General features: G+C 49.7%; 1 protein-coding gene across 1 annotated transcript in view; it reads right to left on the bottom strand.

Annotated features, from left to right (window-relative positions):
• The window catches only part of FAIM2 (Fas apoptotic inhibitory molecule 2), a gene marked incomplete at both ends in the record, with an annotated part of 34,869 nt that extends 30,989 nt beyond the window's left edge, over positions 1 to 3,880 (bottom strand). Inside the window, 2 exons of the mRNA XM_080704895.1 lie at positions 753 to 948; positions 3,866 to 3,880. Coding sequence (XP_080561021.1) covers positions 753 to 948; positions 3,866 to 3,880 — 211 coding nt within the window. The remainder of the gene's footprint in view (positions 1 to 752; positions 949 to 3,865) is intronic.
• Positions 3,881 to 24,976: the final 21,096 nt, after the last annotated feature.

Below are 24,976 nucleotides of genomic sequence, written 5' to 3'. Positions count from 1 at the left end.
GGGCCTGTGGTGGGAGGTACGGACCATAGCGGCCACTCCCTGTGAGCAGGGGTCTGTCTGGGTATTGTTTCTGGAGTCCCTTCTAGAATTCTGCAGGTGGTGGAGATGGGGGTGGTGAAGCGGGGGAGGGGAGGCTGAGGGGTTTGAGGTCGGAGGAGGATGTTTGTGGGGCCCTTCCTTACAGCCTGTGGGAAGCTGTGTGTTCCCAGCCTCTAGCTGCCTATGAAGGGTACCCGGCCTCCAGTGATGTTGGGCTGGTCCCCGCACACCTCCCCCATACCATGCCCTCCTGTCCCCATCAAAGGCTGGGGAGACCAGAGAGCGACTGTGAAGTGGATCAGCCCCAGTCTCCAAGAGCCCTGGACAGGGACCCGTCCCTGCTAAGGTTGCAGCTCAGCCAAAGTACCTTGGCCGCACAGCCCCTCCCTGACCACACTGAGCTCTCCCAACCCCATTGTCTGAATCTCTTTCTTCTAGGAGGGACTTTCTGAGCTAGATCCTGGCTTTTGTCTCCTATCTGCTCCCTCCACTTGCTCTAGCCTGGTGACTTGAAAAAAATCTCCTACCTAAGAGCACCCTGACTGCAGACCTGACATCTCTCCCTTTTCATGGAGTCCTCCAACCCACCCTCAGAACAGTGCTCCCAATCCTAAGCATACACCAGTCACGTAGTGACTGCTCAGCTCCCTCCCCGCCAGGTTTCCCAGCCGGGCTGCCCTTCCAGATGCTCCTCCAGGAGCTGAGAGACTTACTGGGGTCCACATAGGCCCAGCTTGGGTGGAGTGGCACAGCCGTGGGGGCTGGGGGGAGGGCTCCTGCCTTCAGCCCCTCCCCGGAGGTGGCCTCCTCATAGGAGGGTGGGGCCGAGGGCACCGCTGGAGCCTCCTTCTTCTCGCCATTGGCCTGCTGCTGCCCCTCGGTCCCAGGAGCCTTGTTAGCCACGGAGAGCTGTGGGGCGGAGGCAGAAAGAGCCGGTCACCAGGGAAAGGTGGCCTTCCAAACCCCTCCCGGCCAGCCCCTTGGTCCCTGGAACTTTCCTGGGTGCTCTGCACCTGTAGTGCAGACAAGAATCATTTTACGGATGGCAGAACTGAGTGTCAGCAGAGCCAGGCACACAGGGGAGCTGGGGCAAGAATGAGGAAGGGAGAAGAGTCTTAGGTGTGCCTGCCATTGCTGGTCACTGTCCCTCCTGTCTGGGGACTGGGTCTCTGTGGTCCCACTGTTTCCCTGGGGTCCAGGGAAGGGACTGGCCCATAGCAGACCCCCCAGATTATTCAGTCAAAGCACCGCCTTTCTCATCGTCTTGCCACATTACTAGTTATATTTTGTTATGGTGGTGGTTTTGTGGTTCTGGGGATTGAATTCATGGACATTCTACATCTGAGCTATACTTTCAGCCCTATTTTTTATTTTTTAGTTGGAAACTGGGTCTTGCTAAATTGCTGAGGCTGTCCTCAAATCTCCTGTCTCAGCCTCCCAAGTACCGGGATTAGAGTCGTGTGCCACCAGTGTATTTTGACTCCCATTTTATTTATTTATTTTGTGGTACTGGGGATGGAACCCAGGGGCCTTCCACCTCAGTGCTACACCCCCAGACCTATTTTTATATTTTATTTGGAAACAGGATCTCACTAAGTTGCTGAGGGCCTCACTAAGCTGCTGAGGCTGGCTTCGAACCTGCCATCTTCCTGTCTCAGCCTCCCAAGTACTGAGATTACAAGCGTGCACCACCACGCCCGGCTTGACCCCCATTTTAAAGTGAGAGAACTGAGGATCAGAGAGGACGAGCGACTGGTCTAAGGTCACAGGACCACCTGTGACCTGGTGGGCTCTAGGGCCTGGCACCAGCCTCCTTCTGCTGGGCTGGAATTGACACAGGGCAGAGAAAGTAACAGAAAGAGAGAGGGAGGAAAGAGAAAGAGGAGAGGGTGGAGGAATGTCAGGAGGCTCCTGACTCGGGGCCCTGTTTTGTCCTTATCCCATTGGAATGTCATCCTCTCCCCCAGCCACAACAGAACTGTGGACTGTCACTCCTGGAAAGGACCTTGGGAAGATCTAGGTTAGCCCTATCTTTCACTTAACAGATGAGGAAACAGAGGCCCAGAGGGAAAGGCGCCCATGCAGGTTAAGGACTCGTCTGTGTACCCTCAGAGATGTCCCTGCCTCTCTATGATTTGGTGGGAGGAGGGGAGCTGTGAGAGTCTGAGCAATGCCCAGAGAAGGAGAGATGCCGTGTGTGTGTGTGTGGGGGGGGAGTGAAAGCAGAAAGAGTCCAGGTGCGGTGGCACATGCCCGTAATCCCAGTACCTGGGAAGCTAAGACCGGAGGATTGCAAGTTTGAGGCTAGACTCAGCAACTTAGCGAGACCTTATTTCTCACTTAAAATAAAATGGGGCAGGAGTGTAGCTCAGAAGTAGAACACCCATGGGTTTAACCGCTAGTACCACAAACAAACAAAAATCAGAAAGAGCAACAAAAGAACCTGGCTCAGAAAGTGGCATTAAGGTATGGTTTCAAGAAGACCAAGTTGAGCTGATGGCCAGGAAGTCTGCTCAAGTTAGCTTAGAGATGGGCCAGCCCTGAGAGGCTCCTGGTTCCTGCCCAGCCCAGAGGCTGCTGGGTCAAAGGAGTCTCATCCATCCCCCAGAAAGTCTGTAGGTGGGCTGGGATCAAGGGGCTAAGGAGGCAGGGGTAGCAAGTTCACCCCAGGAAAGACAGCACCCCAGGAGAGGCACAGTAATTGGTATGTGGGGGTGGGGAGTGGAAGGGGAGGCTCTGAAGGGAGTGTTCTCCATTTTCACCATGTTCAAGGTCCTCAGGTTCCTGGGGGAAGGGACTATGAGCTCAGGTCTGTGGTACCACATCCCTCCCACCACCAGACCCCTTTCCTTATGCGGACCACAGGGAAGCCCATCTCAGCCCCCACCCTGACACCCAGCTCCCTGGAACCTCCTGGCCCTACCCCTGACACCACACACATATGACATTCCCAAATGATATCCGGCCAATGGCAAGAAGTGGTATCACCCAGTGACATCATGTGGGGGCCCAAAGAGCTTGAAAATAGGGAGAGGAGGGCCTGAGGGCCCAAGGAGGGGTGCTATTGGCTCCAAAGCTCATTTCAAAGGGAAGAAAGGGGGTAGGGGAGGACCTTTTCTTGTTTTCTCTGCCCAATCCTTAGCATCTCTAAACAGGGCTAGAGGACCCTCCCCCTTTGCCCTCAGCCATAATGGTTGTATAATTCCACAGGCTGTTGATGTTACATAACCCCACTGGGCCAGCCAATTCTCTGCCCAGCCCTCCTTTACAATCAGGCCTAAAACTGGAAATAAAAGAATATGTTTTTATCTGATCCCATCCAGTCCCATGCCCAGCCAAAACACAAACACAAATCAGAGCATCCTGATGCAGGGTTGCCGTAGTTACCCCAGACCACAGAGGATGTATCCAGACATGGAATAATGATTGGGGGGGGGGGTCTGTGGAGGATATCAAAGATGACCATGAAGTGGTAGGGTTTGGGACTGGAGGGATGCATTGCTGCTCAAGGCTTACCGTGGCGTACATATACAAAGGCACATATACAGTCACACCTCTAGCTCGTTATAGAGGCCTGGGCAGCCATGGAGAGTCTTGTGATGCTAAAGCATGGGGTAGAAGGGAAACGGGAGGGAGGAGAGCCTTGGGGTGCCAGCCCATTCCTTGAAATGGGCCTTTTGGTCTCCTGAATTCAGCAAGGACCATAGAGGACCCTGGCACCGGAGGCAGGGAAGGGATGCTTAGAGTGGTCCAGAGACTTGCTCTGGATGACAGGGAGACTGGGAGCCCGGAGGATGGAGGATGCAGACGGGGGAGATGTCGGTACCTTTCCCTGGGTCATGGTGTCGTCTCTCGGGCAAGGGGTCCCTGAGCCAGGGGCTTGGGTCACCGCAGCCTGCCTGCGTCTCTTTCTTCCTCCGCGTGGGTTCTAGCAACATCCACTGCAGCCGGGCCAAGCGCACCAGAGCGGAGCGTACCATCCGCGCGCGGGGGGAGGAGGCCCGGGGGTGCTGGGAGGATGCTGCGGAGGCGGCTGCGGCGCAAGCCCGCAAGCCTGGGAGGAGGCGCGCACTGCCACCTCCTCCGCTCCCCCTCGGCTCCCCTTCCCTGGTACCTTCACCCCTCCCCCGGGAATAGGGAGCTGATGCTGCGGAACAGCCCAAGTGGATGGGTCCGCGGGGGCGGGAGGAGGCACGGGGACGGTGACACCCGACCAGCTGATGCTGCCCGGCAGCCTGCCCGTAACCAGAGCAGGGTGTCAGGGCCTCACTGCTCCACCATCTCCGATCAGACTCCAGCCAAGCCTCTCCCCTCATCCCAGTGTGGACTCATTCCTGACATAGATCCCCATCTCCCCTATATTAACTTCTTGGCCATCCCACGTGGAGTGGGAACGTCCTTTGCCTGCATCTAACAGGATCCTTGGGCCCTAAGTTCCTAGGGGCCTTGGGCAAACAATGTAGCCGCTGCTGCTTGGCTTGATTTTCTCACCTGTGAAATGGGAGCAATAGGCGCCTGTCCTCTCATAGAGACAGGGATGGGAGGCTGCTGCTTCTGCCTTTTTCAACATGCAGGTCTTGCTGGAGGCGCCTCAAGTGTAGTCTCAAGCCTCTCCAGCCCCCTGCTCTGCTGTCTTTCCTCCTCCAGAGCTGCCATGGCTCAGTCTCCATCCTTCCCCAATCCTGAGCCCTTCTCTTTGGGACTCAGCTATCACCAGTACCCATTTCCTGCAGTTGCTGCACTGTGGCTGTGGGGTTGCCATCTCAGGAGCTAGGTTGGAGCCCAGTGTAGTCACCCACCAGCTGTGTGACCCTGGTGAGCCCTAAACCTCTGTGAGCAGCAGCAACTCCTGTGAAAAGGAGGCTAAGGGCAGAGCTCCGTCCTCCTACATTAACTAAGACACACAGGTTATGACACTGAAAGCCCATTGAAGGTCCTCGGGTGCTGCCAGTGTGTGACTTGCTATTACTATTGTTGTTGTTGTTTGGTACTAGGGATTGAACCCAGGGGCATTCTACCTCTGAGCAACACCCCCAGTCCTATTTTTTTATTCTTTTTGAAACAGGGTCTCACTAAGTTGCAGAGGGCTTCATTAAGTAGCTGAGGCTGTCTGCGAACTGAGATCCTCTCGTCTCAGCCTCCCAAATGCTGGGATTACAAGCGTGCACCACCACGCCCGGCTGGTGAGTTGCTATTGTTAAGAGAAAACCACAATGCCTTGGGCCACAGACTCAGGGAGCAGATGAAGGGAAGGTCTGAACCTCCTGGAGGGGGGGAGAAGCTAAGATGGGGCAGGTGGGGTGGCCACTTGCTTTCTGCTGCTGTCATCTCCCAACTAGTCCCACCTAAAGACCAGTGAGTAGGCATGGTGGTGCATTTCTGTAAATCAGCCACTGGGGAGGCTGATGCAGGAGGATTGCTAGTTCGAGACCAGCTTGGGCAACTTAATGAGACCCTGTCTCAAATGAAAAAGGGCTGGAGATGTAGCTCAGTGGTAGAGCGCTCTGAGTTCAATCCCTCCCATGTACACACACACACACACACACACACACACACACACAGAGAGAGAGAGAGAGAGAGAAAGCAGGCCTTGGGGTAGGGGGGAGGGCAGGGAGGGAAATTAGGGAGATCTTTATTCCACTTCTTGCCCTTCTTCCCTACTCCATAACCAGGTTCCTACATGCACATTTAAGCCTGACCCTCCCTGTCCAGACGCACATCCACTCCTGCACACCCAAACCCAGAAAGCTCCCTGGCCCCTAAGACTGCTGTTTGGTCTAGCCTGCCCTCCGTCACTACATCTGTATCCCATAGGTGCTTCCTTCTCTTGCATGATGGCTCCATTGCCACCTCCTCCCGGAAGCCTGCTTGTACGGGTCCAGGTTAGAGCCTCTGTCCTGTAATTCAGAGTACCCTGACACTCCTGTCACATGGCACCGTGAAACTTGCCTGTCTCCCCTGACTCTGAAGATCCTGTCTGTGGCAGTTTTCTTTATCAGCAGGACTGAGTACGGTGCTGGGCCTGCAGAATACACTCAGTAAATTGTAGCTATTAATATTTCTCAGGCATGTGGTGTCACACAGAGCCTGACTATATGTTGGCCTCAGCATTTTCATGTCTGTGAATCCCATCTGTCCCCTGCCCCACACAGGCCTCATGGCTGCTCCTTGCCTGGGCCAAGCATGCTCCACGCAGGAGCTGCCCTTGCTGAGTCTTGTGCGTGGAGCCCTGCGTGGCTCCCTTCCTCGGTGATCACTGCTCTGCTCAGCATTGCCAGAACGGGGTGGCCTTCCTCACCTCCACACACTCAACAGTCCCCTTTTCCTGACCCAGTTTTATTTTTTCCATGGTGATTGTCACCTTTTAAAGGGGTTCTTTTTTTCTTTTTTGCGGGTCTGGGGATGGAACCCAGGGGCATTCGACCTCCGAGCTACACCCCTGCCCTATTTTTATTCTTTATTTTGAAACCGGGTCTCACTGAGTTGCAGAGGGCCTCACTAAGTAGCTGAGGCTGTCTGCAAACTGCAAACCTCCGGTCTCAGCCTCCGGAATGCTGGGATTACAAGCGTGCGCCACTATGCCCAGCTTTAAACGGGTTCTCTTTTTTTGTCTTATTGGAACCAGGGATGGAACCGAGAGCGCCACACCTGCAAACCAGGTGCTCTGTCACTGAGCTACATTCCAGCCCCCGATTGTCACCTTTTTATGATTTTATTTTTCTTCTTTAACACTAGGAATTGAACCCAGGGTCGCATACATGCTAAATGAGCACTCTACCACTGAGCTGCATCCCCCCAAAAAAGTGTTTCATTCATTTGTACTTTCAACACATATCTGTTTTAGGCTTTTTTTTTTTTTTCTTTTGTGGAAATCGAACCCAGGGATGGGAGCCAGGGCCTCGCCCAGTGTTATGCAAGTGCTCTTCCACTGAGCTACATCCAGCCATGCGATTGTCACCCCTGACTTAACATTTTTTTTGTTGTTGTTGTTGTTTGTTTGTTTGGGTGGTTGGTTCTCTCTCAATCTCTGTCTCCTAGAATATCAACTACAAGAAGGGAATCATTTGGGGTGTCTTGTCATTTGCTCTCCGCTGTTATAACTTGGGTTAGCTTGGTCCCTGGCATAGATGCAGTAGGTTAACAAATATTTGCTTGAGCCGGGCGTGGTGGCGCATGCTTGTAATCCCCATGCTTGGGAGGCAGAGACAGGAGGATCGCGCAGGTTCGAAGCCAGCTGCACTGGCGTAAGAGACCCTGTTTCAAAAATATAAAATAGGTCTGGGAGTGTAGCCCGGAGGTAGAAGGGCTTCCAGGAACCCCAGTACCACAAAAAAAAAAAAAAAATTAAAAATAGGTCTGGGGATGTAGCTTAGAGGTAGAAAACCTCTGGGTTCAATCTCCAGTACTATAAACAAAACAAAGGAATCACATGTGTAGCCTTTCTTGGAGGAGAAGAGGAGCCACCCACTCAGGCTCTGCCCGCCCCTTTGGGCAGGAAGGGGGTGGGCAACACAGGGGCAGGCACGATGTCTAGAGGCATGAGTCCTGCGGGGAGCTGGGTACGACAAGGGATTCTCTAGGAGAGGTAGGGAGGCTTGGGGTCATATCCTCGAATCCCCAGCCCGAGGACGGTCTCTGTTTGCAGGAGTTGTGGAGGTAGAAGGAATTTCAAGGGTTCTTTTTTTTTTTTTTGGTGGTACTGGAGGTGGAACCCAGAGGCTTTCTAACTTCGGGCTATACTCCCAGACCAATTTTCTATTTTGTTTGGAAACAGGGTCTCACTAAGTTGCGGAGATCCTCACTAAGTAGCTGAGGCTGGCTTTGAACCTATGTGATCCTCCTGTCTCAGCCTCCCAAGCACAGGGATTACAAGTGTGTGCCACCATGCCCAGCTTCAAGGGTTCTTTGAACAGAGTAATGACATGTCCAAAATCATGCGTCAGCAAATGAAATAATTTCTTGGGTTTTTTTTTTTTTTTTTTTTTTTGGTGTGTGTGTGGTACTGGGAATGGAACCCAGGGGCATTCTACGTCTGAGCTACACTCCCAGCCCTATTTTTTATTCAATATTTTGAAACAGGGTCTCACTGAGTTGCAAGGGCCTCACTTAGTAGCTGAGGCTGGTCGTGAACCGTGATCCTCCTGTCTCAGCCTCCCAGATGCTGGGGTTACAAGCGTGCGCCATCACACCTGGCTAATTTCTTGTTGTTGAAGCATCCTTTTAGCCAGTGGCGCAGGGTCATTATCCCAGTACTTAAGAGGCTGAAACAGGCGGACCACAGGTTTGCAGCCAGCCTCAGGTACTTAGTGAGGCCCTGGACACCTTAGTGAGACCTTGTTTCAAAATAAAGAATAAAAAATAGGGCTGGGGGTGTGGCTTGGAGTTAGAATGCCCCTGGGTTCAATTGTAGGAATACAGGAAGAAAAGTCTTCCCCAGCCTGAGATTTTAGTTAAGGAAGCCCTTTCCAATATTAGAGTTAAGGGAATATTATATAAAAATAGAACATAATGTAGGATGTCAGCATATAAGATTAGGATAAGAGTGTAGCAGTTTGTGTAAGCAATGAATTGAGTAAAGGGGCAAACTTCTTACTTCTGTTATAACCTGCTTAAGACCCTGGCTGAGGTACCGGAGATAAGCGTCAAGAGATAACCATTTGTTTCAGACAGGGGTGATACGGAAGGAATGTTGTGGAAGCCATAAAAGTTTATCTGACGGGAAACATTTGCCAGCTAGGGGCGGCTCCTGAAGCACGGGTGCACATCCCCCCATAGGGAAGACAAAGGAGACCCTTGGCGGGCAATGACGTGGGGAGGCAGCTCTGTGAAACCATTTGCTGTAATTCAAATGTATGTGTGATTGCTTTCAACTTAGTGGTTGTACCTGTTTACCAGTTTAATTTATTGGATGTATCTTTTGCGGGCTTCTCTTTGGCGGGCTCTGACGTGTATGCCCGCTCCCTATTCTGGCTATAAAGTCAGAGCGAGCAGGAGGCTAGGGGCCACTGGACTGCGACTGACTCCCCCTCCTCACGGGTGAGTGCCGTCCATCCGGGAAGGCCCCTTGCTAGCAAGGAACAAGCTGTAGCAATAAACCCTGCTTGGAATTACATCCCTTGTGTGTTCTCCGTTATTTGGGAAGGTGGGCAAATCTCGAACTCTTCACAATCTCCAGTACCACAAAACAAACAAACAAACAAACAACAAACAAACAAGAGGAGAGGCAGCTGCTCAGCTGAATTTGAGTTTGTAGTGCTGCAGGATGTCCAGGTGGGGATGTCCACAGGCAGCAGGTTGAAATGACCAGGAGCCCAGAAGAAGCAGGCAGGGCCTCCCCTGTAACCTCCAGGGGGCAACACACTGTACTGGGAGTGTGTGCTGAGCCCCTTCCTGCTCTGGGGCGACATGGAGTTAGGCAGCAGGAATAGGTGAACTCTGGAGTGTGTGAGAAGCTCCCTGGAGAGCGAGGAAGGAGAGGAAGAGCGCCAGCAGGCGCAGGACAGCAGGGAGGGCGTGGTGGTGGGGTTGCAGAGGAATTCTTTCCTCCATCCTGAATCCTCTTTCCCTTCTTCAACAACCCGTGAGAATGGAGAGAGGCTGGAAGGCCAAGTGGCTGTATTTTCAGGCCTCTCCTGGGGGCTGGGGAAGCGGTGAGCCCAGCCATTTCCTTTCTCCTCTATTCAGGCCCACGGCGTGGCGGCCCATCCGCTCCGGTTCTGCTCTGGTTGCTAGCCAGCTCCGTTGGAGGCCAGTGCCAGGAAGGGGAAGGGGTGGAAGGTGTGGACAAAGGCACTTCTCATTTTACAGACGTAGAAGCGCAAGGCCCAAGAAGTTTGAGTGACTAGCCCAGCAGTCCATGGCATGCTGCAGCACATAGGCTGGGTGAGAGGACTTGTGCGGTTTTCAGACTTTTAGGTGGGCAGAATCAGGGCTACCCAGGCAACCCCCCACCCTACACAATGCAAACTGCACACTCTCTACCTCCAGCAGGTGAGGCCAGTGATGGGGAGGCTGGGGCAGGGCAGAACCCAGCTCACTCAGTGCTGGCCACAAGAGGTGGGCAGCTCAATGGTCCAGGCCAGCTTAGACATCAAGCTGCTCCAACTGACCATCCTCCTGATGGCTGCCCCATGCCCGCCATGGCTGCCCCCTACAACTACCTACCTTCCTTCCTTCCTTCCTTCCTTCCTTCCTTCCTTCCTTCCTTCCTTCCTTCCTATACAGAGGCATTCTACCTCTGAACTATATCCCCAGCCGTATTCTGAAGCGGTGTCTTGTTAAGTTGCTGAGGCTAGCCTCAAACCTGCTATTCTCCTGTCTCAGTCTCCCAAGTACTGGGATTATAGGCATGCGCCACCGTGCTCGGCTTGCCCCCTACAAATGTCAAATCCTGCGATTCCCCTGTAGTCCCCTGTTTCTCACTTATTCATAAGGGCCCTTCCTCCCTTTCTCTCCCCCAGCAGCCCTTAAACAAAAAATGGACACTCCTGACCTGGTCATCCACAGCCTGGTTGCACAACCCTTCTTTGCTGAGGTTTCTAATCTTGCCTCCCCACCCCTCCTCACCTCAAGACACACTGCGCCTCCCCAGATACGGTCTCCAAAACACAAGGCCCGAAGGCTGGGCCGTGGCAAGCATCGACACCCTCAACCACTCTTCTTACTGCTGCAAGGATTGCTGGGTATGCTGTGGGATCGCATTCCTGTGTCCTTTCTTTGCTGGGAGTTGGCAGGGGGAGCAAGTGGGAGCAAGTTGGGCAGAGGCAGCAAGTGGCTGGGGCTGGGTGTGGAAGGGCCTTCTCCAGGCTCCTCACCCCCAGCCCAGCTTCAGGCTGTGTTGCCGAAGCAGCGTGGGTTCAATCCTTCACAAGGCCTGGGTCACATCCCTCATAGAATGGAATAAAGGAAAAACCCAGAGTTTCCGGAGACTAGCTTTCTAATCCAGGCGTAGCTACTCTCTTGCTGGAGGCCTTTGAGAAGTCGTATCTTTCCTCTAGGTCTTGGTGTCTGCCCTGCCCAATTCCTGGGCTGCTATGCATGTGCGTTTCTGCCTGTCCACCAGATGGAAAGCTCCATAAATACACAGCGGGCTGTGTATTTCAGTCCTTCCACCCTGTTGGAGGGAGGGGTGGCTTTTGCACCTGGTAGAGTTCAGCAGTGTAAAACAAAAGCTTTGCAATCGGATCAGTCTAAGTGCCAATTCTGGTTCTCTTCACCTAGGAGAAGATGACCTCGTGCAAGTCATTCAACTGTTGGGAGGATTGTTAGTCATCTGCTTTGAGGTCATCTTGCCTGGCTTTGGAGGAGCACAAATTGCCCACCCACCCAGGTGGGAACTATTTGCACACAGACAAGTTTCTTTTCTTTTCTTTCTTTCTTTCTTTCTTTCTTTCTTTCTTTCTTTCTTTTTTTTGCGGTACTGAGAATGGAACCCAGGAGCATTCTACCTCTGAGCTACGCTCCCAGCCCTATTTTTATTCTTTATTTTGAAACAGGGTCTCACTGAGTTGCAGAGGGCCTAAGTAGTAGCTGAGGCTGTCTGAGAATTGCGATCTTCCTGTCTCAACCTCCCAAATGCTGGATTACAGGCGTGAGCCACCACACTGGCTGCACACAGACAAGTTTCTAAGGACCAAATAGGACCAATAACCAGGGACCCTGATGGATAGGCAAAGCCCCTGACAGTTTCCTTGTTTACCCTTTCCTTGCCTGAATCATCTGTGACTACCTTGGTGTTATTCTCTGACTCACCCATGATCGCTTTGCTATTTCCTGTGATTAATAATTTTTAAAAATGTTTTGGCCATAACCCTCAATAAAAGCCAGATGCTGGTGGAAGGACGGTAGGAGCAGAGTCATCTCTCTTCTCCAGCCTCCCCAGCTGCCACGTTGACTCCGTCATCATTCACGTGAGAGGCTACTTCTCGTCCATCTATCAACATCAGCACCATCCGCTACGTTAAACCTGTCTGAGCTTCATCTGCAAAGTGGACGTTCCTCCATCAATTCACTTATCCGATGAGTATTTATTGAGGGGCTACTACACTTCAAGCATCAGTGTATATACAGCAGTGACCATATCAGACAGAATTTCCTGCCTGTGAGACTTGATTCCTTCTCTTTTCTTTGTGATATTGGGGATTGAATGCACAGACGCACTACCTATGAGCTACACCACACCCCCCTCAGCCTTTTCTATTTTTTATTTTTTTGTTTTGTAGTACTGGGGATTGAACCCAGGGATATTCTACCTCTTAGCCCTATTTTTTTTTGGGGGGCAGGTACTGGGGTTGGAACCCAGGGGCATTCTACCCTCAAGCGATACCCTCAGCCCTATTGTGTGTGTGTGTGTGTGTGTGTGTGTGTGTGTGTGTGTGTGTGTGTTACTAGAGATGGAACACAGGGGCATTCTACCTCTGAGCTACACCTCCAGCCCTATTTTTTTATTATTTATTTTAAAACAGAGTCTCATTGAGTTGCAAAGGGCCTCACTAAATAGCTGAGGCTGACCGTGAACCGCGATCCTCTTGTCTCAGCCTCTCAAATGCTGGGATTATATGCATGTGCTGCCACGCCTGACTCTGAGCCCTATATTATTTTTTGTTTTGAAACAGAATTTCCCTAAGTTACTGCATGCTGGCCTCAAACCTGCGATCCTCCTGTGTGGTCTCCCAAGTACTGGGATTACAGGTGTGTGCCACTGTCGCTGGCTTTGTGTGACTTGATAGTGGGTACTACTGGTGCCTTGTCTCAGAGAGCAATTGTGAGGACCCAATGAGATGACTTATGGACAGGTCTCAGCAAAGTGCCTGGCACACAGGAGACCTGACAAAGTAGAGCTGTAAATATCCATTCAGAACCACCATGTGCCAACACCAAGCTAGGTGCTAGAGAGACAGAGATGTGGCCACCCATGCATGCCTTCGAGGGACCCAGGCGAATGTACCTACTACGTATCAAATAGGCATCATCTTCAGCATTGCTCAGGAGCTTATAACCAGCACCAATCTACATTGCATGCTGCAAAGAACTTTCTAGAATGTTGAATTAGCAGACGGCTCTGTTTGCCCCCCAGTATCTTTCAGCCATACATGGTTGATGACTTTGGAGGATTCAGAAAAAGAGGTTTTATCTGGCTTGACTAAAATGGTCAAAGCCATCTTAGCTGACACAGCGCAGCTTGGCTGCAGGAGGTGGGGCTGGGTCACCAGGAAGGGGTGAGTGGGTTTTGATGCTGTTCCCATGAACTGTCCCCAGGCTGGGCCCGGGATGCTCAGTCCTTCTTGCTGCACCTGCAGGAGATCAGAAAAGACTGGAGGGAAGGGTGGTTTTTGAACCACATCTAAAGAAAAAAGTAGGAGTTGACAAAAGACAGGAGTGGCAGAGGAAGGGAGGCAGGCCTTTCAGGAAACCAGAATGGCACACAAATAGTGGAGAAGGAAAACATGAGAACCAACTTTGTGCTTAATCCCGAGAAGGAAGAAGTCCTGTCTCTGGGCGAGGTTAGAGGTCGATCCAGACAAGGCAGCTCCATGCACACGCCTGGGCAATTACCCAGAGGTGGGCTTGAGCGATGCCCTTCCCAGCCCTCTACTCTTGGCTAAAATCACACCAGGCTCAAAACTACACCCTTAGTAATTCATTTTCTTGGGTAAGTATTCAGGCGCCATCCAAGACGCCCCTGGGAAGGGGCGAACCATGTCCAGAAGAATGGCATGGTCTCTGGGCCAAAGAGAAAGCAGTGGGGGAAAGAGACGCCTGGACAGGAGAGCACAGGTCAGGCGCTTGGCCTGCTGGGCCCTGTGCATGACCTCCACGGTCAAAGCCATCTTAGCTGACACTGCGCAGCTTGGCTGCAGGAGGTGGGGCTGGGTCACCAGGAGGGGTGAGTGGGTGTTGGTGCTGTTTCCATGAACTGTCCCCAGGCTGGGCCCGGGCTGCTCAGTCCTTCTTGCTGCACCTGCAGGAGATGTGGAGTCCACCTGGCAAGGCCATTTCACAGTGCAGTTTGGCCCAGCAGCCCTGGAGTGGCTCCTCATGTGCTTGAGTGAGGACCAGCACTCATTCATCCAACCAGATGTGTTCAGCTTGGCCGAGAGCCCTGCACTGAGCTGGGAGTGCAGAAATGAGCAGGAGGCCCTGGCCCTGCTCTCCTGGAGCTTACAGTATGGAGGGAAAGCAGAATATATATATATATATATATATATATATATATATATATATATATATATATATGTGTGTGTGTGTGTGTGTGTGTGTGTGTGTGTGTGTGTGTGTATGTATATATATATGTATATGTGGATATATATATATATATATATAGTACTGGGGGTGGGACCCAGGGGCTTTCTACTTTCGGGCTATACTCCCAGACCTATTTTATATTTTATTTGGAAACAGGGTCTCACTAATTTGCTGAGAGCCTCACTAAGTAGCTGAGGCTGGCTTCAAACCTGTGTGATCCTCCTGTCTCAGCCTCCCAAGGGCTGGGATTACAAGTGTGCGCCACCATGCCTAGCTGTGGACTATTATTTTTAAAACCATGTCTCACTAAGTTGCTGCAGCTGGCTGTGAACCTGAAATTTGTCTGTTTTAAAGCCGGGCGTGGTGGTGAACGCTTGTAATCCCCGTGCTTGGGAGGCAGAGACAGGAGGATTGCGCAGGTTTGAAGCCATCCGCGCTGGCTTAAGAGAGCCTGTTTCCAAAAACAAAATAGGTCCGGGAGTGTATCCCGGAGGTAGAAGGGCTTCCAGGACCCCAGTACCATCAAAAAAAAAAAAAAAAAAAAGAAGAAGAAGAAGAAAGAAAGAAAAAAAAGAAATTTGTCTGTTTTAGCCTCCCAAGTACTTGGATTACAGGTGTGTGCCACCATGTCCAGCTCACAGTGAAGGCCATGAAGCAAAGGCCCAGAGCCCTGGAGGGAGAAGAAAGCAGTGATGCAGATAAGGGAGGGCTGCATCCAGGAAGGCCCCCCCACCAGACCTTTAGGACAGTGGGAGTGGGTGAAGGAAAGAGAGTTAGAAGCTGCTGGGGCCCCAGATACAGGGGCTCTGAGATGGGGCTGCTTGGGGCAGACCCTATGTGGCCTTGTGGGCTGGGGAGGTGTTTGGGAAGTTATGTGAGGGGTTGAAGGTGGAGGTGACCCATGTATATTTGCAATTTTAGAAAGCCTGCTGGCTGCAGGACAGGGAGGAGATAGGATTCCACTGATGCCTTCTGGGGAGAGGTAAGCCCTGCCTGGGGCCTGGGCAAGGGTTGGGCAGTAAAGATGGAAAAAATCATGATTTATTTTGGGAGGGGGATGTCCAGGATTTGATGAAGGACTGCCTGGCAGAAGGAGGTGAGAGAGAGAGAGAGAGAGAGAGAGAGAGAGAGAGAGAGAGAGAGAAGAGAGAAGAGAGAAGAGAGAAGAGAGAAGAGAGAAGAGAGAAGAGAGAAGAGAGAAGAGAGAAGAGGGAAGAGAGAGCGAGCGCGAGCCAGGCGTGGTGCACACTTGTAATCCCAGCATTTGGGAGGCTGAGACAGGAGGATCATGGTTCGCAGACAGCCTCAGCTACTTAGTGAGGCCCTCTGCAACTCAGTGAGACCTTGTTTCAAAATAATGAATAAAAAAAAATAGGGCTGAGGGTATAGCTCGGAAGTAGAATGCCCCTGGGTTCCATCCCCATTATCCAAAAAGAAGAAAAGGAAGATGAAAGAAGAAAGAAGAAGAAAGAGACATTCTGGGCAGGTTGGACAGGTGCACCTGCATAACTGGACATGAAGAAGACAGGAAGCCTGGCCAGTTCTTGGAGTGTTGTCAGCAGGTGAGCTCGGTTCCATCCCCAGCCCCTTCACTCTCTAGCTGTGTGAGATGAAACGGCCCAAAATAAAATGAGCTGACATTCATTGGGCACCTTGCACAGGCTAGGCGCTGTGTGCTGCGTGGATTGTGCCCTTTAGTCCTCGTGACAGTGGGAGGTCCTCCGAGCATCTCCGTTTTACATGGAGGAAACGAGATGAGGTTGAATAACTTGCCCTTGTTCCCCTCAGGTGGCAGGGAGCAGAGCAGCTCCCTGGGTGCTGCAGTCAGACACCAGCTCCAGAGGCCACTCTCAACCGTGGTGGACTTAGGCCTCAGGGCCTCAGGGCTGCTCAGGTTAAGTGGGGTCAGCTGAGCCAGGCTCTCTGCAAGGTGTGATGTGTTGTAGGCACTCAACAAGTACCTCATCTCCTCCCTTTCTTCTCAGCTGAAAGCACATTTTGCGAGCCAAGAGTCTCGTAAATATTTCATTGGTGTGTGCAGCGTGGGCTGTGAAGCTCTTCTCTGCAGTGCTTGGACAATGAGATGGGGACGTCTTGGGACCTGTTGCAAGCATTTGATCAGCACATTTCAAAAAGAGATCTTTCTGTAGAACAGCTGACAGTTGCTGGTGTGAGACAGATTTACAAACTTTTTCTGGTGAGAGGACAGAGCCTGGGTCGCCCAGGATCCCGCTTCCCAAGCAAGGCTGCAGCCAACGCCCAGCACCATCCACAGGTTCCTCCGCCTCACACCTGAGCTGCGCTTTGTACCAAGGGCCCGTCACCCTAAGGTCCTGGAAGGATTACAGGGAGCCCAGAAAAGAAAGCCCAGGGAACAGCCTGTGCCTGAGTACTGAAGGCAGGTTGAACTGGGTCTGTGTCTCTGGGAAACTTTGGCCACCCCATGGCCTCCCCAGATGGGACTCAGATGGGTGAAGGGTTTGACCTACACAGAGAGAGAGGCACAGGACAGGGAAGAGAGCGCTGGGTCTGGACAGTGTGTCCTCTCAAGGTGTCTCAAGGGCATTTTGATTTTTAGAGGAAGGCAGTAGTTTGACTGGGTCAGCAAAAAGACGAAACATTTGTATATCAACTTAAAGAATAAAACAAACAGGGTGTAATGGTGTACACTTATAATTCCAGCAATTTGGAAGCCTGAGGCAGGAGGATTGCAAATTCAAAGCCAGCCTGGGAACTTAGCGAGACCTTATTGTCCTGACTTTTTTGTTCACTGAATTTTGTAGCTGAAGCATTTTATATATGTATGTATGTATGTATGTATGTATGTATGTATTTTGCAGTACTGGGGATTGAATCCAGAGGCATTCTATCTCTGAGCTACACCTCCAGCCCTATATTTTACTCTTTATTTGGAAACAGGGTCTTGCTAGGTTGATGAGAGTCTCGGTACTTGCTGAGACTGTCCTTGTACCTGCAGAATCCTCCTGTCTCAGCCTCCCAAGTACTGGGATTATAAATGTACACCACCACGCCCAGCTCTGAAACATTTTTAAAGGCAGCACTTTGGCAGAGGCAGTCGAAGGAAGGAGCTGAAAGACATTCAGACTGGAGAGGATGGCAGAGTGCATCTCTGGACTCTGCATGTGCCCACATCAGGGCTGATGGAGCCCTCAGGTGGTTTTGAGCTCCCTGGTGGCTCAGTAAGCTCTCAGTAAAGAGGCCATACCTCAGCCTGTTTTCCTGCCTAGCACCCCAGCCTGGGATTCCAGGCAAGAACAAGAGGCTGCTACTGCCCAGTCTTCCTGGCATGGTCTCCCAGGGAGACAGAGTCTGTTTCTTAGGAAATAGAATGAAGTTTTTTCCATCCCCAAAACTAAGTAAAGCAGACCAAATCTCAAGATAATAATGTATATCTTCACTGCTCAGCATGACAGCTACTAACCACGTGTGGCTTTTGAGCATTAATATGTGGCTAGTCCAAACTGAGATGGGCTATACATGTAAAATACACACCGTTGTTCAGAGACTATGAAAAGCAAAAGCAAATGCAAAATATTTTGTTCATATTTTTTATATTGATTACATGTTGAAGGGATAATATTTCAAGGATACTGAGTCAAATAAAATATATTACTAAGATTGATTTTACATGTTCTTTTTACTTTTTTAAATGTGGCTATTAAAACACTTTGAATTACATACGTGACTGGCATTTTACTTCACATTATATTTTATCCTATTGATCTGAGCTGATCTGGATTTCACCATTCCCCACTCCAGACTCTTTTAAGGGAAAACCCACAGGGAGATGCTTCGGAGAAGCTCAGGAGAGGGCCTGTGACGCACTGGAATAAGATCCATCTGGACCAGATGGAGGGGGGGAGGACGCGCGGTCGATGCAGAGGTAAACCCAAGCAAAAGGCCCAGAGAGAAAGGCAGCCCGCAACAGGTGCTTTCTCTTTCACCCTTATATTTTATGTTCAAATGTCCACCTCCCTCTTAGGCAGTGAGCACTCCCAGGAGAAACAGGATCCTGCTTATTTCATCTTCATATCCTCAGGACCAAACATAGCGCCTGCCATAGCGCCGGTGCTTACAGATGCGCACATCATGAATGAGGAGGCGAGGGCAGGAGGGCAGAGAATCCCAAGAGCAAAGGATGCGCTGAGATGGCACCAGGCCCGCCTGGGTGGCTCCGGGCTCAGAGTATTCAGGGATGTCAGTCCCTAGATCCTTCAGGTTAGACGCTCCCACAGAGCAGGGAGGTAAAACTACACCCGTGTATGTGCTTTGGGCAGCTGTAAGATAGATGCCAACAGGCAACGAGGAACCCTGAGGTCACTGTATCTGGCTCCCACCTCTCTACCAGTAAGTGACATATGCTGCCCTTTTTAAAATTAATTAATTAATAATTTTTTTTGCAGTATTGGGGGTTGAACTCAGGGGCATTCTACCTCTGAGCTACACTTCCAACCCATTTTTTATTCTTTATTTTGAAACAGGGTCTCACTAAGCTGCAGAGGGCCTTACTAAGTAGCTGGGGCTGGCTGCAAACCCACAATCCTTCTGTCTCAGCCTCCCAAGTACTGGGATTATAAGCATGCACAACCACAAACCACACCCAGCACTTTTAAAATTTTTTATTTAAATTATTATTATTATTATTATTATTATTATTATTATTATTATTGTTATTTGCTGTACTGGGGATTGAACCCAGAGGCATTCTATGTCCATGCTACAACCCTCAATTCTATTTTCTTTCTTTCTTTCTTTCTTTCTTTCTTTCATTCTTTCTTTCTTTCTTTTGATGGTACTGGAGTTCCTGGAAACTCTTCTACCTCCGGGCTACAATCCCAGACCTATTTTATACTTTTTTAAAATTGGAAACAGGGTCTCTTAAGACAGAGTGGCTGGCTTCAAACCTGTGCGATCCTCCTGTCTCTGCCTCCCAAGCACAGGGATTACAAGCATGTGCCATCACGCCTGGCTTTCTTTTTTCTTTATTCATTATTTTAAAACAGAGTCTAAGTTTCAGAGGTCCTCACTAAGTAGCTGAGGCTGGCTGTGAATCTGTGACCCTCCTGTCTCTTTTTTCTTTTTTAAGAATGGTTTTTACTAGCTGACCTCAAACTTGCCATCCTTCTGCCTCCGTCTCCTGAGTTGCTGGGATCACAGACATGAACCACCATGCCCAATGTTCTATTCCCCCCACTTTTTGGTACTGGGAATCAAACCCAGGAGCACTCTACCTCTGAGGTATACCCCCAGCCATCTATCTGTCTATCTATATCTATCTATTTTTTTTTTGTGTGTGTGTGTGTGGTACTGGGGATGGAACCCAGGGGCTTTCTACCTCCGAGCTCCACCCCCAGCCCTATTTTTTATTCTTTATTTCGAAACAGGGTCTCACTGAGTTATAAAGGGCCTCACGAAGTAGCTGAGGCTGTCTGCGAACTGCCATCCTCCTGTCTCAGCCTCCTGAATGCTGGGATTACAAGCGTGTGCCACCACGCCTGGCTTTCTTCTATTTTAAAGAAGCAGATTCAGCCAGGCACAGTGACACATGCCTGGAATGTCAGTACTTGGGAGGGTTAGACTGGAAAATTACAGATTTGTAGCCAGCCTCAGCAACTTAGTGAGGCTTTCCATAGCTTAGTGAGAACCAATTTCAAACTAAAAAATAAAATAGGGCTGGGGGTGCTGCTCAGAGGTAGAATGCCCCTGGCTCAGTAGAGGTAGTAAATAGTGTAAACGAACGAACAAACGAATTTCTCCTACTCTTGCTGTCAGCCTTAAAGCACCAGCCTGGGCCTTCCCCGAACGCGCATGCGCACACTCACTCGGGAGAAGGTTGAGCAGGCCTCTGTTCTCGGGCCAGGGTGGGAACCAGGGAAGGAGGAAACGCTCCATGTCCTGGCCTGGCCCCACCCTTGCCCAGCTCACGGGTCAGCGGCTTTCAGGAGCACCCTCCTCACACACCTTGACTCTCAAGGTGGGGTCCGTCCAGTAAGTTCCCACAGTCCCCACCCTCAGTGAGCGTCTTCTGGCCAAAGAGCAGGCAAGGCAGGGATGCGACAGGATGGGGAGGGCGTGTGAAGACAGAAAGGACGCCCGCGGCTCAGGTGGGTGGAGGGTTGGCAGCCCACTGTGGCAAGGAAGTGCCAGGGCTCCAAAGATGAACACCTGGGCTCGCTCTCAGGCCCTCTGCTCGGTGAGCTTGGTCAAGTAATTTATTTATTCATTCATATGCTTATTTATTGTGGAACTGGGGATTGAATCCAGGGACACTCTATCTCTGAGCTACACCCCCAACTCTGTTTATTTTGAAACAGGGTCTTGCTAAGTTGCTGTGGTTGACCTCAAAACTACATCTTCCTGTCTCAGTCTCCCAAGTACTGAAATTATAGGTGTGTACCGCTGCCCCAGGCTGTGTGTGTGTGTGTGTGTGGTGTGTGTGTGTGTGTGTGTGTGTGTGTGTTACTGGGAATTGAGCCCAGGGGCGTTCTATCTCTTTGAAGCAGTCTAAGTTGTAGAGGGTCTCACTAAGATGCTGAGGCTAGTTGCGAACCTACAATCCTCCTGTCTCAGCCTCCCAAGAATTAGGATTACAGGTGTATGCCACCATGCTTTACTTTTTATTATGGAAGATTTCAAACATATGTCGTATGGAAAGAATAATATAATAACCCTATGTACTTATCACCCTCACTCCAGGGATGATCGATTCATGGCCAGTTGAGGCTCATCTATAACCTTGCCTAACCTCTGGGTTCTTTTCTTTTCTTTCTTTCTTTCTTTTTTTTTTTTTTTTTTTTTTTTTTGGTGGTACTGGGGTTCCTGGAAACCCTTCTACTTCTGGGCTACACTCCCAGACCTATTTTTTTTTTATATTTTTATTTGGAAACAGGGTCTCTTAAGCCAGCACGGCTGGCTTCGAACCTGCACCATCCTCCTGTCTCCACCTCCCAAGCGCAGGGATTACAAGCGTGCGCCACTACTCCCGGCTTTTTTTTTAGGTCTGGGGAAGGAAAAAGGGGCATTTGACTTCTGAACTACAGCCACGCCCCATTTCATTTCTTATTCTTTATTTTGAAACAGGATCTCACTAAATTGCAGAGGACCTCATTAAGTAGCTGATGCTGTCCACAAATCACAATTTTCCAGTCTCAGCCTCCTGAATACTGGGATTACAACCATGCACCACCATGCCTGGCACCTCTGGGTTCTTTTGAAGTAAGTTTCAGACACTGTATCTGTAAATATATTTCACTATGTGTCTCTAACAACAGACTTTTTTTTTTTTTTCAGTACTGGGGATGGAACACAGGGGCATTATACCTCCAAGCTATACCCCCAACCCTGTTTTTTATTCTTTATTTTTGAAACAGGGTCTCACTGAGTTGCAAAGGGGCCTCACTAAGTAGCTGAGGCTGGCCTTGAACCACAATCCTCCGGTCTCAGCCTTCCAAATGCTGGGATTACAAGCATGTTCCACCACGCCCCGCTCTAACAGCAGATTAAAAAAAAAAAAAAAATGTCAAGATGACTTCTAAAAATAGCCCCAGCAGCCAGGCATGGTAGCTCCTGCTTGTAATCCCATCATTTGGGAGGCTGAGACTGGAGGATCGCGGTTTCTAGGACAGCCTCAGCTACTTAGTGAAGCCCTTTGCAATTCAGTGAGACCCGGTTTCAAAACAGAGAATAAAAAATAGGGCAGGGGTGTAGCTCAGAGGTTGAATGCCCCCGGGTTCCATCCCCAGACGCTCCCCTCCCCCCAAAAAAAGCCACAGAGCCGGGGATGGTGGCGCACACTTGTAATCCCAGCATTCGGGAGGCTGAGACTGGAGAATCATGGTTTGCGGACAGCCTCAGCTACTTAGTGAGGCCCTCTGCAATTTAGTGAGACCCTGTTTCAAAATAAAGAATAAAAAATAGGGCAGAGGGTGTAGCTCGGAGGTCGAATGCCCTTGGGTTCCATCCCCAAACCCGCAAAAAAAAATAATAATAAATAAATAAAGCCACAGTACCATTATTCACTCCCAAAATCAAATCATTGTTTCAATTCTCCAGTTTTCTTATTTCTAAAATAATTTGCTTACATCATGGCCCAAATGCTGCTGACTAATGTGTTTTTAAGATAGGTTCTCTTCCTCCAGCCCTTACAATGATTTATTGAAGAAACCAGGTCATTTTCCCCTATAGTTTCCTGAGCCTGGAGTTTGAGAGGGTCTCTGTATCTAGAGGTGTGATGGGATTCCTGCTCAGCCTTCTTGATGACTCCTCCACTGGGGTATGGTGTCCTTCCTTACAGAACATGAGTGTAAGAAGTGCCTGATGTGTCATTTCATAGTGAGATTCTTAGCTGGGCGTGGTGGCGCACACTTGTAATCCCAGCATTTGGGAGGCTGAGACAGGAGGATCGCGGCTTGCTGACAGCCTCAGTTACTTGGCGAGGCCCTTCGCAACTCAGTGAGACCCTGTTTCAAAATGAAGAATAGAAAATAGGACTGGGGGTGTGGCTCGAAGGTAAAATGCTCCTGGGTTCCATCCCCAGTACTGCAGTAAATAAATAAATAGATAAATAAATAAATAAATAAATAAATAAATAAATAAATAAATAAAACAAAATATTGGGATTCTCTCGCACCTCCTGTACTTAGTAGCTGAGATATTTTAACCAAGAGACACTTTCTCTCTCAGCTGTTTACAAACTGCCCAGGAAAAGTACAATCAATGTGCTTTCTGAGACAGGCGATAGCAGGTTTGAGACCAGTCTCAGAAACTTAGCAAGGCCTTGAGCAACTTAGTGAGTTCCTGTTTCAGAATTAAAAAATAAAATGGAGGCCGAGCGTGGTGGCGCACGCTTGTAATCCCCGCTCTTGGGAGGCTGAGACAGGAGGATCACATGGGTTCGAAGCCAGCCTCAGCTACTTAGTGAGGCTCTCAGCAACTTAGTGAGACCCTGTTTCCAAATAAAATAGAAAATAGGTCTGGGAGTATAGCCCGGAGGTAGGAGGCCTCTGGGTTCCACCCCAGTACCACCAAAAAAAAAAAAAAAAAAAAAAAAAATGGAGCTGGGGTGTAGTCCAGAGGCAGAATTCAATCCTCAGTATCAACCAATCAGTAAAAAATAAGGCTGGGAGTACAGCTTTTTTTTTTTTTTTTTTTTTTTTTGCGGGTCTGGGGATGGAACCCAGGGGCATTTGACCTCCAAGCTACACCCTCTGCCCTATTTTTTATTCTTTATTTTGAAACCGGGTTTCACTGAGTTGCGGAGGGCCTCACTAAGTAGCTGAGGCTGTCCGCGAACCGCCTCCCGAATGCTGGGATTACAAGCATGCGCCACCACGCCCGGCTGGAGTACAGCTTAAAGATGAAAAACCCCTGGGTTTAAACCCCAGTATCCCCACAAAAAAAAATAAAAAAATAAGCAGAATGGCAGAAAGAGATGGGGAAAAGGAAATACTGTGCGGTGCAAAATTACTATGCATAAGCCAGGAGTGGTGGCGCACGCTTGTAATCCCCATGCTTGGGAGGCTGAGACAGGAGGATCGCACGGGTTCAAAGCCAGCCTCAGCTACTTGGTGAGGCTCTCAGCAACTTAGTGAGACCCTGTGTCCAAATAAAATATACAAAAGGTCTGGGAGTATAGCCCGGAGGTAGAAAGCCTTTGGGTTCCACCCCAGTACCACACACAAAAAAATTGCTATGCATAAATTAAAAAATATCTAATTCATAATTTTAAATGCTTATTTAAATATTACTTCAAATAAGCTGGGTGTGGTGGCACACGCTTGTAACCCCGGCGCTTGGGAGGTTGAGACAGGAAGATTACACAGGTTTGAAGCCAGCCTCAGCTACTTAGTGAGACCCTGTTTCCAAATAAAGTATAAGATAAGTCTAGGAGTATGGCCCAGAGGTAGAAATGGTTCCACCCCCAGTACCACAAAAAAATTACTTCAAATACATTTTATTGCCAGGCGTGGTGGTGTATGCTTGTAATCCCCGTGCTTAGGAGGCGGAGACAGGTGGATCAAGCAGGTTCGTAGCCAGGCTCGCTGGCTTAGGAGACCCTGTTTCCAAATAAAAATAGGTCTGGGAGTGTAACCCGGAGGTAGAAGGGCTTCCAGGAACCCCAGTACCACAAAAAAATTATTAATTTATTTATATATTTATTTTTGTGATACTGGGGATGAAACCCAGGGGCATTCTACCTCCAAGCTACAACCCCAGCCCTATTTTTTATTCTTTATTTTGAAACAGGGTCTCACTGAGTTGCAGAAGGCCTCACTAAGGAGCTGAGGCTGTCCATGAACTGTGATCCTCCTGTCTCAGCCTCCAAAATGCTGGGATTACAAGCCTGCGCCACCACACCCAGCTCTTCAAATACGCTTTAAAACTCAACAGATTTGTGTTGAACTGAGGTATAAATTCTGAACTCTCTTTGAACATCACAAAACAATACCATTACAAATGAAAATTCTAGTGCTTTGCTAAGGTAGGAGTGGGAAGAGAATTAAGTAATATTAACAAGGCCTTCTTTTCCCAGTGCAGTTTGTCAGAAGTTCAAGAGTTATGAAATGTACTAAAGCTTAAGCAAATTAAATTCATCATAATACTAAAAATTTTTAAATAGTACAATGACTTATTCAGCTATAGTGGCTACATAATGGAGAACAAATTGTGAAAT

This window comes from Muscardinus avellanarius (genome assembly GCF_963383645.1).
Source record: "Muscardinus avellanarius genome assembly, chromosome: 11".
In the NCBI taxonomy this organism is placed as follows: Eukaryota; Metazoa; Chordata; class Mammalia; order Rodentia; family Gliridae; genus Muscardinus; species Muscardinus avellanarius.
Note: the sequence above shows the minus strand (reverse complement) of the source record. Positions and strands in the feature narration are given on the sequence as shown.